At 45.9% G+C, this 15112-nt stretch overlaps 1 protein-coding gene across 1 annotated transcript in view; it reads left to right on the forward strand.

Annotated features, from left to right (window-relative positions):
- Nucleotides 1-3941: 3941 nt before the first annotated feature.
- LOC128702806 (uncharacterized) overlaps nt 3942-15112 on the forward strand; it is a 106262-nt gene continuing 95091 nt past the window's right edge. Inside the window, exon 1 of the mRNA XM_070102053.1 lies at nt 3942-6992. Coding sequence (XP_069958154.1) covers nt 4156-6992 — 2837 coding nt within the window. The 5' untranslated portion in view covers nt 3942-4155. The remainder of the gene's footprint in view (nt 6993-15112) is intronic.

Below are 15112 nucleotides of genomic sequence, written 5' to 3' on the forward strand. Positions count from 1 at the left end.
CCAGTGTCGTCAGGCCGATTTCCCTCAACCTTTCTTCGTAGGACAATCCCCGTAGCTCTGGGACTAGCCTTGTTGCAAACCTTTGCACTTTCTCTAATTTCTTGACGTGCTTGACTAGGTGTGGATTCCAAACTGGTGCTGCATACTCCAGTATGGGCCTGACGTAAATGGTATACAGAGTCTTGAACGAATCCTTACTGAGGTATCGGAACGCTATCCGTAGGTTTGCCAGGCGCCCATATGCTGCAGCAGTTATCTGATTGATGTGCGCCTCAGGAGATATGCTCGGTGTTATACTCACCCCCAGATCTTTTTCCTTTAGTGAGGTTTGCAGTCTTTGGCCATCTAAACTATATTGTGTCTGCGTTCTTCTTTGCCCTTCCCCAGTCTTCATGACTTTGCATTTGGCAGTGTTAAACTCAAGGAGCCAGTTGCTGGACCAGGCTTGTAGCCTGTCCAGGTCTCTTTGTAGTCCTGCCTGATCCTCATCCGATTTGATTCTTCTCATTAACTTCACATCATCTGCAAACAAGGACATTTCTGAGTCTATCCCTTCCGTTATGTCGTTCACATATACCAAGAACAGCACAGGTCCTAGGACTGACCCCTGTGGAACCCCGCTTGTCACAAGCGCCCACTCTGACACCTCGTCACGTACTATGACTCGTTGTTGCCTCCCTGTCAGATATTCTCTGATCCATTGCAGTGCCTTTCCTGTTATGTGTGCCTGATCCTCTAGCTTTTGCAGTAACCTCTTGTGAGGAACTGTGTCGAAGGCCTTCTTGCAGTCCAAAAAAATGTGTGTGTGTGTGTGTGTGTGTGTGTGTGTGTGTGTGTGTGTGTGTGTGTGTGTGTGTGTGTGTGTGTGTGTGTGTGTGTGTGTGTGTGTGTGTGTGTGAGTGTGTGTGTCTGTGTGTGCGTTCACATAATTGTACTCACCTAATAGTTGCAGGGGTCGAGACTCAGCTCCTGGCCCCGCCTCTTCACTGAGTGCTACTAGGTCCTCTCTCTCCTTGCTCCATGAGCTTCATCATACCTCATCTTAAAGCTATGTATGGTTCCTGCCTCCACTACCTCACTTGCTAGGCTCTTCCACTTCCTGACTACTCTGTGACTGAGGAAATACGCTACACTGGATGGTTCACTACACTGGATGATTCACTACACTGGATGGTACACTACACTGGATGGTTCACTACACTGGATGGTACACTACACTGGATGGTTCACTACACTGGATGGTACACTACACTGGATGGTTTACCACACTGGATGGTTCACTACACTGGATGGTACACTACACTGGATGATTCACTACACTGGATAGTTCACTACACTGGATGGTTCACTACACTAGATGGTTCACTACACTGGATGTTCACTACACTAGATGGTTCACTTCACTTCATGGTTCACTACAGTGGATGGTTCACTACACTGGATGGTACACTTCACTGGATGGTTCACTACACTGGATGGTACACTACACTGGATGGTTCACTACACTGGATGGTACACTACACTGGATGGTTCACTACACTGGATGGTAAACCACACTGGATGGTTCACTACACTGGATGGTACACTACACTGGATGGTACGCTACACTGGATGGTTCACTACACTGGATGGTTCACTACACTGGATGGTACGCTACGCTGGATGGTACGCTACACTGGATGGTTCGCTACACTGGATGGTTCAATACATTGGATGGTACACTATACTTGATAGTCCACTACACTGGATGGTACACTACACTGGATGGTACACTACATTGGATGGTTCACTACACTGGATGGTACACTACACTGGATGGTACACTACACTGGATGGTACACTACACTGGATGGTACACTACACTGGATGTTACACTGCACTGGATTGTACATTACACTGGATGGTTCATTACACTGGATGGTCCACTACACTGAATGGTTCACTACACTGGATGGTACACTACACTGGATTGTACACTACACTGGATGGTCCACTACACTGGATGGTCCACTACACTGAATGGTTCACTACACTGGATGGTACACTACACTGGATGGTACACTACACTGGATGGTCCACTACACTGGATGGTCCACTACACTGAATGGTTCACTACACTGGATGGTCCACTACACTGAATGGTTCACTACACTGGATGGTCCACTACACTGAATGGTTCACTACACTGGATGATACACTACACTGGATGGTACACTACACTGGATGGTACACTACACTGTATGGTACACTACACTGTATGGTACAGTACACTATGGTACACTACACTGGATGGTACACTACACTAGATGGTACACTGCACTGGATGATACACTACACTGGATGATACACTACACTGTATGGTACACTACACTGGATGATACACTACACTGTATGGTACACTACACTGGATGATACACTACACTGGATGATACACTACACTGGATGATACACTACACTGGATGATACACTACACTGGATGATACACTACACTGGATGATACACTACACTGGATGATACACTACACTGGATGATACACTACACTGTATGGTACACTACACTGGATGATACACTACACTGGATGATACACTACACTGGATGATACACTACACTGGATGATACACTACACTGTATGGTACACTACACTGGATGATACACTACACTGGATGATACACTACACTGGATGATACACTACACTGGATGATACACTACACTGGATGGTACACTACACTGGATGATACACTACACTGTATGGTACAGTACACTATGGTACACTACACTGGATGGTACACTACACTAGATGGTACACTACACTGGATGATACACTACACTGGATGGTACACTACACTGGATGGTACACTACACTGTATGGTACAGTACACTATGGTACACTACACTAGATGGTACACTACACTAGATGGTACACTACACTGGATGATAAACTACACTGGATGATACACTACACTGGATGGTACAGTACACTATGGTACACTACACTAGATGGTACACTACACTGGATGATACACTACACTGGATGGTACACTACACTGTATGGTACACTACACTGTATGGTACACTACACTGTATGGTACACTACACTGTATGGTACACTACACTGGATGGTACACTACACTGTATGGTACACTACACTGTATGGTACACTACACTGTATGGTACACTACACTGTATGGTACACTACACTGTATGGTACACTACACTGTATGGTACACTACACTGGATGGTACACTACACTGTATGGTACACTACACTGTATGGTACACTACACTGTATGGTACACTACACTGTATGGTACACTACACTGTATGGTACACTACACTGTATGGTACACTACACTGTATGGTACACTACACTGTATGGTACACTACACTGGATGGTACACTACACTGTATGGTACACTACACTGTATGGTACACTACACTGTATGGTACACTACACTGTATGGTACACTACACTGTATGGTACACTACACTGTATGGTACACTACACTGTATGGTACACTACACTGGATGGTACACGACACTGGATGGCACACTGCACTGGATGGTACACTACACTAGATGGTACACTACACTGGATGATACACTTCACTGGATGATACACTACACTGGATGGTACACTAAACTGGATACTCAACATTAGTTGATACGAGGTACGCCAGTAAACCAGCCATGGTATGAGTGGTTATAAAACCCGTCCCTTGGCTTGTTTACTGTTGTTTTCTTTCTAGTTCGTGAACCAGTAACCAGCTTCTCGATTTCAGTTTAAAACTCACGATTCTTATCTTTCTAATATTTATTTCAGGATGACTAAAGAATTTTCCTATTAAACATTATTGTCACGTCAGAGTAACGCTAATGACACGGTAGGACTATACATGTGAACAGCAGGGTTAAATTAGACCGGTGTGGTGTTAAGTTGTTATTCTGTGTGCAATAAGGAAAGGGAATTTGTTGGTTTTATTTCAGGTGAGAGTACACAATGTATTGACCTATCGGAGCTGACCTAAGGTCAGGCTATTTCGTCTTCACTACGTGATCTATCGTCTGATTATTCTAAATAAATATGTTTTAAGTATATATCGTGTTATCTTGCAGTAGGAGGCTGAGGTAAATACAGTTATCTTGTTACAGGTGCAGTATGATGATGGCTTTTGGCAGCTGCCTCTCCATTTCCACAATCCTCATCACTGCTTGCATCGTTATTACCCTCCTGCCTCGCATGTTCCACGCTGGTCACTGGTTTACTAGTGCACATACTGCCACGACCAGTGCACACGTCACGCCCACCAGTGCACCCGTCGCGCACACAACCATCGATTCCCGATTCTTGAACACCAAACCTATGCCTACCAGTGCACACACTGCCACCACCAGTGCACACGTCACGCACACCAGTGCACAGACCTCATACAGTGAACCTACGTCGCCCTCAAGTTACCAGTCTGCTCTGCACGGTCATAACAACCCACGCGGCGCAGGGCCCTTCCACGAAGTAATCAAGTCGGGTACCTTCGCCCACCACTTCATCAGCATCCTGACTCAGAGGCATGGGCCAGGGCATGGGCCAAGGTATGGGCCAGAGGGTGATGTAGGGCGTGGGTCAGAGCGTGAGTCAACCGTGCTTTCAAATAGCAGTCAGACAACCTCCCTTCCTTCTCCAGCTCGAGGAGAATCTACGGGAGGACTGACCCAAGAAACTCGATCCCGGGCAAGACGGAAATTGTCGGATTTTTCAGATTTTAGCGAAGATATAAAGTCTGATTCCGTTGGAAACGGTTATGCAAATTTTGTACCCCAGCAGGACCTGGGATGGTCTGGCTCCCTCCCTCACACAAGGACGAACGCCCACACCATTCTCATGCCTGGCGCGTCCAGAGACAAAATTAATCTTATGATAATGCCTGAAAAGGATACAGAGGAGCAGATATCAACATTCCAGGATGTGAAAGGAGGAAGAATAAGTAACGATAATCTTCATATTACTCCGTTATCGCTACTGAAAGTCAAGAAAGTTAGTCCATTCACGCACATGTCATCAAGCTTGGAGGGCCACGACGCCCATGGCCTGCTACACTCAGTACACAAGGTGACAACTTTCCTAAATATAAAAAACTTGATGGTAAACTCTGTTAAAAGCTTAGAGCTGGAATACCCGAGCGAAGAACGTGATTTAGAGCTGGAAAACTCCAGTATTAAACAGCATCGAAATCAGAAACACAGAAATATAGAGCAGCATCAAGGACATAAACACCGCAGTAAAGAGAACTTAGATCAAGAGAGAGTCAACAGAGAGCGCCTCCCTGACATGGTATTAGCCGCCCCTAACATGGCCTTGGACTGCCATAAGGCTGAGGAAACCTCAAGTCCAGACGGAAATGACAGCATAAAAGTCGGAGAAGCGAGTTCTTTAACGGCGCCTCAAGGTCACCAGCGTCGCTCCTTCACTTTAAATATACCTTCACATGAACAAACTAATGGACCTGTTGTGCCGGGTTCAATAATAACTGAAAAAAATCTCACGACAAGGAAACGAAAATCAATTGAATTGAAAGTTTTCGCTGATGAAATGTTTCAATCTCAGTTGTTTAACAGATCAGTAGACAGAACGACGAAGATAGCCTCAAATGAAAACTTTGCATACAGTTTTCTTGGTATGAAACAAAACTCAAGCAAATGTTCAGCTTTGTCTTGCGGAACTTCAGGTGAAGACGAGGGAGTTAGTGTTGAGGAACGAGAGGAAAACACAACAACGCTTCTTTATCCAACTCAACAGGATGAGAGGTCGACTGCAGCACCTCTTCCTTCCGTTCAATACGAGCAGAGAAGAGCCACAGGAGCGCCTCTTAGTTCAACCCAACAGGAACAGGAGGAAGCATCCTCACCGCCTCTTCGTTCAGTTGAACAAATACTCCACCAAGACTTACGAAGGCATCAACTTTTTCTTAGTATCAAGGAAAGAGAATCAAAAAAGATTTCTCAGGTCCGCAGTTACAGTCATCCTTTCCGCATGTTAAAAGTAAAAGAAAAATTGAAGTATCAACAAAATACAAAATATCATAAACAGCTACAAGGAAACGAAGAGTCACAACTTGGAGCGAGAAACAGGGTGAGTGATGGCGCTGGAGACAACAGTGTAGATGCTGCTGCAAAACACGGGCTCGAGGCAAGAAGAGACGATATAATACACAGACGAGGGATTGTTACCTCATCACGTCGAAACAACGAAGGGTTATCAAGAAGTCATGTATTTCACTTGCCGGAAATGTTGACCACATATCAGGCAAGTGATATAAACAAATATTTTGTGAACCACAAAAGTCGCAGGAAAGTTAAAAGCAATGAAGAAGCAACGAAAAGTATAGGAAAATGTTCGACCAGCTGGAACTCTAAACAACCAGGAGAGAGGAGACGCGAGGAGCGAAGTACAGTAGAAATGAATGAAAGCCGAGATGCTTTACTAGTGTCTGGTGAAGTCTCGAAGACACTGGCTCCCTCGTACCTTCCTCACCATCACAGCTCCCTCAGGCAGACACACGCTCACCAAGTATTCCACACTCTAGGGACAGACGCACAGGGCAACAATGCTGCCAATAACTCTGGAGTCTGGAACCAAGATGATGAAACCAATGATGTAGAAGGGAAGATTAAATCTTTCAAAACTGAGACAACTTTATCTGGTCCAGGTAATGGCTCGCGTGTGTCTCAAAGGACCAGTTACTTAAGTGACCCGAGGGAGCCTCAGCCAGGGGTTCCATTATTTACAGGAAGGTTCCCTGACCACAGCACTTTCGGTGTTCCCATTGAGGGACCAGACTACGGTTTCTTGCCGCCAGGCTTCGACAGACTTGACGATGGTGAAGGTTGTAGCTGTTGGCCAACACATGATGACAGCTACACTCCTGAGGTTGAATGTAGGTGCCAGGGAGAACACGTCCTTCACCTGCCTACCAACCTCACTGCTAACGTCGACAGGCTGTAAGTACACCTATCACTTACGTTATTACTGTATGTATCTGGTACAGTTATCTTCATCTTGACTCCCGTTCAGTTAATTCCTCAAACTATATATAACCTACATAAGTTTAGCACTTCATCAAAAATAAATAATCAAAAAGTCTTCCTTGTAAAACATAAACGGGAATGAAGTTTGAAAATTAAAATCAATAATTTAGTGTACGTACTATATAGTCACTGTCATCTTTCTGTTTCGTAAATATTGTGTCTTTAACCGATATATAATCTATCTAGAGCTGTGTGTATATAATCTACCCACAGTGAGAACTCTTTGAGCGTGGATTAGCCTATGTCCAAGCATTTTACTCAGTTGACAAACCCAACGATCTAGCTGACACTTTACTTACTGCCTCTCTCACTTAACACAAGGCCGGCTGCCTCTCTCAGCTGATACATTGCTTACTGCCTCTCTCACTTAACACAAGGCCGGCTGCCTCTCTCAGCTGATACATTGCTTACTGCCTCTCTCACTTAACACATGACTGGCTGCCCCTCTCAGCTGACACATTGCTTACTGCCTGTCTCAACACATGGCTGGCTGCCCCTCTCAGCTGACACATTGCTTACTGCCTCTCTCAACACATGGCTGGCTGCCTCCCTCAGCTGACACATTGCTTACTGCCTCTCTCAACACATGGCTGGCTGCCTCTCTCAGCTGACACATTGCTTACTGCCTGTTTCATGGCTGGCTGCCTCTCTCAGCTGACACATTGCTTACTGCCTCTCTCTGTTGACACATTGTTTTCTGCCTTTCTCAGCTGATACCTTGCTAGCTGCATCTTTCCTACAATAAGTGTGGAATTATATTAATCACGCCTCTGTATATACGTAATCAATATATCATCATCAACATCAGTTAAAAATCCTTGCAGAATTTTAACACAATATAAAATAAATATTGATGTATTATCAGGCAATATGCAAATTTGTCAAGTGCCTTCAAGCTGGTGACATTAACTGTTGTTGTTGCTGTTGTTGGTGCTTCTCTGTTGTTACTGCTGTTGATGTTGTTGTTGTTACTGCTGTTGGTGCTTCTCTGTTGTTACTGCTGTTGATGTTGTTGTTGTTGCTGCTGTTGGTGCTTCTCTGTTGTTACTGCTGGTGATGTTGCTGTTGTTGCTGCTGTTGGTGCTTCTCTGTTGTTACTGCTGGTGATGTTGCTGTTGTTGCTGCTGTTGGTGCTTCTCTGTTGTTACTGCTGGTGATGTTGCTGTTGTTGCTGCTGTTGGTGCTTCTCTGTTGTTACTGCTGTTGATGTTGCTGTTGTTGCTGCTGTTGGTGCTTCTCTGTTGTTACTGTTGATGTTGTTGTTGTTGTTGTTGTTGTTGGTGCTTCTCTGTTGTTACTGCTGGTGATGTTGCTGTTGTTGCTGCTGTTGGTGCTTCTCTGTTGTTACTGCTGTTGATGTTGCTGTTGTTGCTGCTGTTGGTGCTTCTCTGTTGTTACTGTTGATGTTGTTGTTGTTGCTGTTGTTGGTGCTTCTCTGTTGTTACTGCTGTTGATGTTGTTGTTGTTGCTGCTGTTGGTGCTTCTCTGTTGTTACTGTTGTTGATGTTGTTGTTGTTGCTGCTGTTAGTGCTTCTCTGTTGTTACTGCTGTTGATGTTGTTGTTGTTGCTGCTGTTGGTGCTTCTCTGTTGTTACTGCTGTTGGTTTTGTTGTTGTTGCTGCTGTTGGTGCTTCTCTGTTGTTACTGCTGTTGATGTTGCTGTTGTTGCTGCTGTTGGTGCTTCTCTGTTGTTACTGTTGTTGATGTTGTTGTTGTTGCTGCTGTTGGTGCTTCTCTGTTGTTACTGCTGTTGATGTTGTTGTTGTTGCTGCTGTTGGTGCTTCTCTGTTGTTACTGTTGTTGATGTTGTTGTTGTTGCTGCTGTTGGTGCTTCTCTGTTGTTACTGCTGTTGATGTTGTTGTTGCTGCTGTTGGTGCTTCTCTGTTGTTACTGTTGTTGATGTTGTTGTTGCTGCTGTTGGTGCTTCTCTGTTGTTACTGTTGTTGATGTTGTTGTTGTTGCTGCTGTTGGTGCTTCTCTGTTGTTACTGCTGTTGATGTTGCTGTTGTTGCTGCTGTTGGTGCTTCTCAGTTGTTACTGCTGTTGATGTTGCTGTTGTTGCTGCTGTTGGTGCTTCTCTGTTGTTACTGCTGTTGATGTTGCTGTTGTTGCTGCTGTTGGTGCTTCTCTGTTGTTACTGCTGTTGATGTTGCTGTTGTTGCTGCTGTTGGTGCTTCTCTGTTGTTACTGCTGTTGATGTTGCTGTTTTTGCTGCTGTTGGTGCTTCTCTGTTGTTACTGCTGTTGATGTTGCTGTTTTTGCTGCTGTTGGTGCTTCTCTGTTGTTACTGCTGTTGATGTTGCTGTTGTTGCTGCTGTTGGTGCTTCTCTGTTGTTACTGCTGTTGATGTTGCTGTTGTTGCTGCTGTTGGTGCTTCTCTGTTGTTACTGCTGTTGATGTTGCTGTTGTTGCTGCTGTTGGTGCTTCTCTGTTTTTACTGCTGTTGATGTTGCTGTTGTTGCTGCTGTTGGTGCTTCTCTGTTGTTACTGCTGTTGATGTTGCTGCTGTTGGTGCTTCTCTGTTGTTACTGCTGGTGATGTTGCTGTTGTTGCTGCTGTTGGTGCTTCTCTGTTGTTACTGCTGGTGATGTTGCTGTTGTTGCTGCTGTTGGTGCTTCTCTGTTGTTACTGCTGGTGATGTTGCTGTTGTTGCAGCTGTTGGTGCTTCTCTGTTGTTACTGCTGGTGATGTTGCTGTTCTTGCTGCTGTTGGTGCTTCTCTGTTGTTACTGCTGGTGATGTTGCTGTTGTTGCAGCTGTTGGTGCTTCTCTGTTGTTACTGCTGTTGATGTTGCTGTTGTTGCTGCTGTTGGTGCTTCTCTGTTGTTACTGCTGTTGATGTTGCTGCTGTTGGTGCTTCTCTGTTGTTACTGCTGGTGATGTTGCTGTTGTTGCTGCTGTTGGTGCTTCTCTGTTGTTACTGCTGGTGATGTTGCTGTTGTTGCTGCTGTTGGTGCTTCTCTGTTGTTACTGCTGGTGATGTTGCTGTTGCTGCAGCTGTTGGTGCTTCTCTGTTGTTACTGCTGTTGATGTTGCTGCTGTTGGTGCTTCTCTGTTGTTACTGCTGTTGATGTTGCTGTTGTTGCTGCTGTTGGTGCTTCTCTGTTGTTACTGCTGTTGATGTTGCTGTTTTTGCTGCTGTTGGTGCTTCTCTGTTGTTACTGCTGTTGATGTTGCTGTTTTTGCTGCTGTTGGTGCTTCTCTGTTGTTACTGCTGTTGATGTTGCTGTTGTTGCTGCTGTTGGTGCTTCTCTGTTGTTACTGCTGTTGATGTTGCTGTTGTTGCTGCTGTTGGTGCTTCTCTGTTGTTACTGCTGTTGATGTTGCTGTTGTTGCTGCTGTTGTTGCTTCTCTGTTTTTACTGCTGTTGATGTTGCTGTTGTTGCTGCTGTTGGTGCTTCTCTGTTGTTACTGCTGTTGATGTTGCTGCTGTTGGTGCTTCTCTGTTGTTACTGCTGGTGATGTTGCTGTTGTTGCTGCTGTTGGTGCTTCTCTGTTGTTACTGCTGGTGATGTTGCTGTTGTTGCTGCTGTTGGTGCTTCTCTGTTGTTACTGCTGGTGATGTTGCTGTTGTTGCAGCTGTTGGTGCTTCTCTGTTGTTACTGCTTGTGATGTTGCTGTTCTTGCTGCTGTTGGTGCTTCTCTGTTGTTACTGCTGGTGATGTTGCTGTTGTTGCAGCTGTTGGTGCTTCTCTGTTGTTACTGCTGTTGATGTTGCTGTTGTTGCTGCTGTTGGTGCTTCTCTGTTGTTACTGCTGTTGATGTTGCTGCTGTTGGTGCTTCTCTGTTGTTACTGCTGGTGATGTTGCTGTTGTTGCTGCTGTTGGTGCTTCTCTGTTGTTACTGCTGGTGATGTTGCTGTTGTTGCTGCTGTTGGTGCTTCTCTGTTGTTACTGCTGTTGATGTTGCTGTTGTTGCAGCTGTTGGTGCTTCTCTGTTGTTACTGCTGTTGATGTTGCTGCTGTTGGTGCTTCTCTGTTGTTACTGCTGGTGATGTTGCTGTTGTTGCTGCTGTTGGTGCTTCTCTGTTGTTACTGCTAGTGATGTTGCTGTTCTTGCTGCTGTTGGTGCTTCTCTGTTGTTACTGCTGGTGATGTTGCTGTTGTTGCAGCTGTTGGTGCTTCTCTGTTGTTACTGCTGTTGATGTTGCTGTTGCTGCTGTTGGTGCTTCTCTGTTGTTACTGCTGTTGATGTTGCTGCTGTTGGTGCTTCTCTGTTTTTACTGCTGGTGATGTTGCTGTTGTTGCTGCTGTTGGTGCTTCTCTGTTGTTACTGCTGGTGATGTTGCTGTTGTTGCTGCTGTTGGTGCTTCTCTGTTGTTACTGCTGGTGATGTTGCTGTTGTTGCAGCTGTTGGTGCTTCTCTGTTGTTACTGCTGTTGATGTTGCTGCTGTTGGTGCTTCTCTGTTGTTACTGCTGGTGATGTTGCTGTTGTTGCTGCTGTTGGTGCTTCTCTGTTGTTACTGCTGGTGATGTTGCTGTTTTTGCTGCTGTTGGTGCTTCTCTGTTGTTACTGCTGGTGATGTTGCTGTTGTTGCAGCTGTTGGTGCTTCTCTGTTGTTACTGCTGTTGATGTTGCTGCTGTTGGTGCTTCTCTGTTGTTACTGCTGTTGATGTTGCTGCTGTTGGTGCTTCTCTGTTGTTACTGCTGGTGATGTTGCTGTTGTTGCAGCTGTTGGTGCTTCTCTGTTGTTACTGCTGTTGATGTTGCTGCTGTTGGTGCTTCTCTGTTGTTACTGCTGTTGATGTTGCTGTTGTTGCTGCTGTTGGTGCTTCTCTGTTTTTACTGCTGTTGATGTTGCTGTTGTTGCTGCTGTTGGTGCTTCTCTGTTGTTACTGCTGTTGATGTTGCTGCTGTTGGTGCTTCTCTGTTGTTACTGCTGGTGATGTTGCTGTTGTTGCTGCTGTTGGTGCTTCTCTGTTGTTACTGCTGGTGATGTTGCTGTTGTTGCTGCTGTTGGTGCTTCTCTGTTGTTACTGCTGGTGATGTTGCTGTTGTTGCAGCTGTTGGTGCTTCTCTGTTGTTACTGCTTGTGATGTTGCTGTTCTTGCTGCTGTTGGTGCTTCTCTGTTGTTACTGCTGGTGATGTTGCTGTTGTTGCAGCTGTTGGTGCTTCTCTGTTGTTACTGCTTTTGATGTTGCTGTTGTTGCTGCTGTTGGTGCTTCTCTGTTGTTACTGCTGTTGATGTTGCTGCTGTTGGTGCTTCTCTGTTGTTACTGCTGGTGATGTTGCTGTTGTTGCTGCTGTTGGTGCTTCTCTGTTGTTACTGCTGGTGATGTTGCTGTTGTTGCTGCTGTTGGTGCTTCTCTGTTGTTACTGCTGTTGATGTTGCTGTTGTTGCAGCTGTTGGTGCTTCTCTGTTGTTACTGCTGTTGATGTTGCTGCTGTTGGTGCTTCTCTGTTGTTACTGCTGGTGATGTTGCTGTTGTTGCTGCTGTTGGTGCTTCTCTGTTGTTACTGCTAGTGATGTTGCTGTTCTTGCTGCTGTTGGTGCTTCTCTGTTGTTACTGCTGGTGATGTTGCTGTTGTTGCAGCTGTTGGTGCTTCTCTGTTGTTACTGCTGTTGATGTTGCTGTTGCTGCTGTTGGTGCTTCTCTGTTGTTACTGCTGTTGATGTTGCTGCTGTTGGTGCTTCTCTGTTGTTACTGCTGGTGATGTTGCTGTTGTTGCTGCTGTTGGTGCTTCTCTGTTGTTACTGCTGGTGATGTTGCTGTTGTTGCTGCTGTTGGTGCTTCTCTGTTGTTACTGCTGGTGATGTTGCTGTTGTTGCAGCTGTTGGTGCTTCTCTGTTGTTACTGCTGTTGATGTTGCTGCTGTTGGTGCTTCTCTGTTGTTACTGCTGGTGATGTTGCTGTTGTTGCTGCTGTTGGTGCTTCTCTGTTGTTACTGCTGGTGATGTTGCTGTTTTTGCTGCTGTTGGTGCTTCTCTGTTGTTACTGCTGGTGATGTTGCTGTTGTTGCAGCTGTTGGTGCTTCTCTGTTGTTACTGCTGTTGATGTTGCTGCTGTTGGTGCTTCTCTGTTGTTACTGCTGGTGATGTTGCTGTTGTTGCAGCTGTTGGTGCTTCTCTGTTGTTACTGCTGTTGATGTTGCTGCTGTTGGTGCTTCTCTGTTGTTACTGCTGTTGATGTTGCTGCTGTTGGTGCTTCTCTGTTGTTACTGCTGTTGATGTTGCTGCTGTTGGTGCTTCTCTGTTGTTACTGCTGGTGATGTTGCTGTTGTTGCAGCTGTTGGTGCTTCTCTGTTGTTACTGCTGTTGATGTTGCTGCTGTTGGTGCTTCTCTGTTGTTACTGCTGTTGATGTTGCTGCTGTTGGTGCTTCTCTGTTGTTACTGCTGTTGATGTTGCTGCTGTTGGTGCTTCTCAGTTGTTACTGCTGGTGATGTTGCTGTTGTTGCTGCTGTTGGTGCTTCTCTGTTGTTACTGCTGTTGGTGTTGCTGCTGTTGGTGCTTCTCTGTTGTTACTGTTGATGTTGCTGTTGTTGCAGCTTCACATTTTAAGCTTGGTGTGATAGTAATTAGGTTGTGGATTATATTCACGCTGGGAATTTAATTTTCCTGTGTGTTTTATTCATATTTTTATTGATAACGTCGTTGGTTGACCTTGATGCAGTAAACTGACCTCGGTCGTTGAGTGACCTTGATGCAGTAAACTGACCTCGGTCGTTGAGTGACCTTGATGCAGTAAACTGACCTCGGTCGTTGAGTGACCTTGATGCAGTAAACTGACCTCGGTCGTTGAGTGATCATCCAGATCAAAGTGACCTTGATGCAGTAAACTGACCTCGGTCGTTGAGTGATCATCCAGATCAAAGTGACCTTGATGCAGTAAACTGACCTCGGTCGTTGAGTGATCATCCAGATCAAAGTGACCTTGATGCAGTAAACTGACCTCGGTCGTTGAGTGATCATCCAGATCAAAGTGACCTTGATGCAGTAAACTGACCTCGGTCGTTGAGTGATCATCCAGATCAAAGTGACCTTGATGCAGTAAACTGACCTCGGTCGTTGAGTGATCATCCAGATCAAAGTGACCTTGATGCAGTAAACTGACCTCAAATACTGTGGGTCAAACATGACTTCCTCCCAGGTGCTATGTCTTTATTAACTAGTGATAATATGCTTCCCTGGCTAGGGATGGAGGACCTACCCTCCATCACTCCATCCTCCCTAGTTGGAGACGGAGGTCCTACCCTCCATCACTCCATCCTCCCTAGTTGGAGATGGAGGACCTACCCTCCATCACTCCATCCTCCCTAGTTGGAGACGGAGGTCCTACCCTCCATCACTCCATCTTCTCTGGCTAGGGATGGAGGACCTACCCTCCATCACTCCATCCTCCCTAGTTGGAGACGGAGGTCCTACCCTCCATCACTCCATCTTCCCTGGCTAGGGATGGAGGACCTACCCTCCATCACTCCATCCTCCCTAGTTAGAGATGGAAGACCTACCCTCCATCACTCCATCCTCCCTAGTTGGAGACGGAGGTCCTACCCTCCATCACTCCATCTTCTCTGGCTAGGGATGGAGGACCTACCCTCCATCACTCCATCCTCCCTGGTTAGAGATGGAGGACCTACCCTCCATCACTCCATCCTCCCTAGTTGGAGACGGAGGTCCTACCCTCCATCACTCCGTCTTACCTGGTTAGAGATGGAGGACCTACCTTCCATCACTCCATCCTCCCTGGTTAGAGATGGAGGACCTAGCCTCCATCACTCCATTTTCTCTGGTTAGAAATGGAGGACCTACCTTCCATCACTCCATCTGCCCTCGTTAGAGGTGGAGGACCTACCCTCCACTCCATCCTCCCTGGTTAGAGATGGAGGAGCTAGCCTCCATCACTCCATCCTCCCTGGTTAGAAATGGAGGACCTACCTTCCATCACTCCATCTTCCCTGGTTAGAGATGGAGGAGCTAGCTTTCATCACTCCATCTTCCCTGGTTAGAGATGGAGGACCTACCCTCCATCACTCCATCCTCCCTGGTTGGAGATGGAGGACCTACCCTCCATCACTCCATCTTCCCTAG

The sequence above is a fragment of the Cherax quadricarinatus genome, chromosome 79 (genome assembly GCF_038502225.1).
Source record: "Cherax quadricarinatus isolate ZL_2023a chromosome 79, ASM3850222v1, whole genome shotgun sequence".
NCBI classification, from domain to species: domain Eukaryota; kingdom Metazoa; phylum Arthropoda; class Malacostraca; order Decapoda; family Parastacidae; genus Cherax; species Cherax quadricarinatus.